A 1,063-nucleotide genomic window follows, 5' to 3' on the forward strand; every position below is an offset into this window, starting at 1 on the left:
ATCAGGCAGGCGGGCGAGTGGTTAGGGGTGATCAGACAGGCAGGCAGAGTGGTTAGGGGTGATCAGACAGGCAGGCAGAGTGGTTAGTGATGATCAGGCAGGCAGGCAGGCAGGCAGGCAAGCGTTTAGGAGCCAGCGGTTCCCGATTGTGAGAGAGATGTCCTGGATTGGGAGAGGGTGCAGGTCAGGCTGAATGACTCGCCCCCTAACCCCCCCCCCCCCCCCCCCCCCCATAAAAATTAAATACAACATCTGGGACTCAAAGAATCATCCAAATGAACCTTCTGCTTGTTCCCTTGCTGCTGTTCAGACCTGCTCTGCTGGGGCGTCTCTGGCCCTCCAGTGAAGCCTCTGGCAAGACCCATCACTCTCATGGTCATTTGAAATACATTTTATTTTTAAATTAAATATATTGTGGTTACATTGGTAAATAAAATTATATAGGTTTCATTTTCTGGGTCATTTAAAAAAATAGACTATTTTTAGAACAGTTTTAGGTTCCCAGCAAAATTAAAGACACAGTACAGTTCCCATATGGCCCTGTCCCCACACGTGCACAGACTCCCAGCTATCAGCATCCTAGTCCCTGCCCACAGTCACCCATGGATGCGCTTCACCATTGGTCTGGTTTTATGGAATTTATTTTTTTCCTCCTCCATCCCCTGGCTGCACTTCCTATCCGATGCCCCATCGGTATAATCTTAATATATTTAATGCATATGTCCTTTCAATCTACTTTCCATACATGTATTTACATTTGTGCGGGTCCTTGAAAACACATAGAAGTGATTCATGTGCTTTATTTTATAGGTATTTCCCTGTGAGCTTCTGGGAATGACTCTCAAAGCCACACTTTTCCATAAAAATGTGCACTCCCATGGAAAACTGTATTGTCTCTAGCACATTCTTCCTGGTTCTTTGATTCTGATTCAATGACAACTATTTTATAACCAGAGGCCCAGTGCATGAAATTCATGCACAGGAGGCAAGGGGTCCCTCAGCCCGACCTGCTCCTCTATCAATCTGGGACCCCATGGGGGATGTCGGGCCTAAACCGGCAGTC

The 1,063-nt window shown here is 46.8% G+C and overlaps 2 protein-coding genes across 2 annotated transcripts in view; both read left to right on the top strand.

Annotated features, from left to right (window-relative positions):
- Positions 1 to 384, top strand: part of LOC102240316 (natural cytotoxicity triggering receptor 2-like) — a 3,173-nt gene extending 2,789 nt beyond the window's left edge. Inside the window, exon 4 of the mRNA XM_014532967.1 lies at positions 311 to 384. Coding sequence (XP_014388453.1) covers positions 311 to 384 — 74 coding nt within the window. The remainder of the gene's footprint in view (positions 1 to 310) is intronic.
- Positions 1 to 1,063, top strand: part of LOC102240005 (triggering receptor expressed on myeloid cells 1) — a 38,889-nt gene that overhangs the window by 32,266 nt on the left and 5,560 nt on the right. The gene's annotated exons all lie outside the window — the stretch shown is intronic.

This window comes from Myotis brandtii, unplaced genomic scaffold (assembly GCF_000412655.1).
Source record: "Myotis brandtii unplaced genomic scaffold, ASM41265v1 scaffold929, whole genome shotgun sequence".
Taxonomy (NCBI): domain Eukaryota; kingdom Metazoa; phylum Chordata; class Mammalia; order Chiroptera; family Vespertilionidae; genus Myotis; species Myotis brandtii.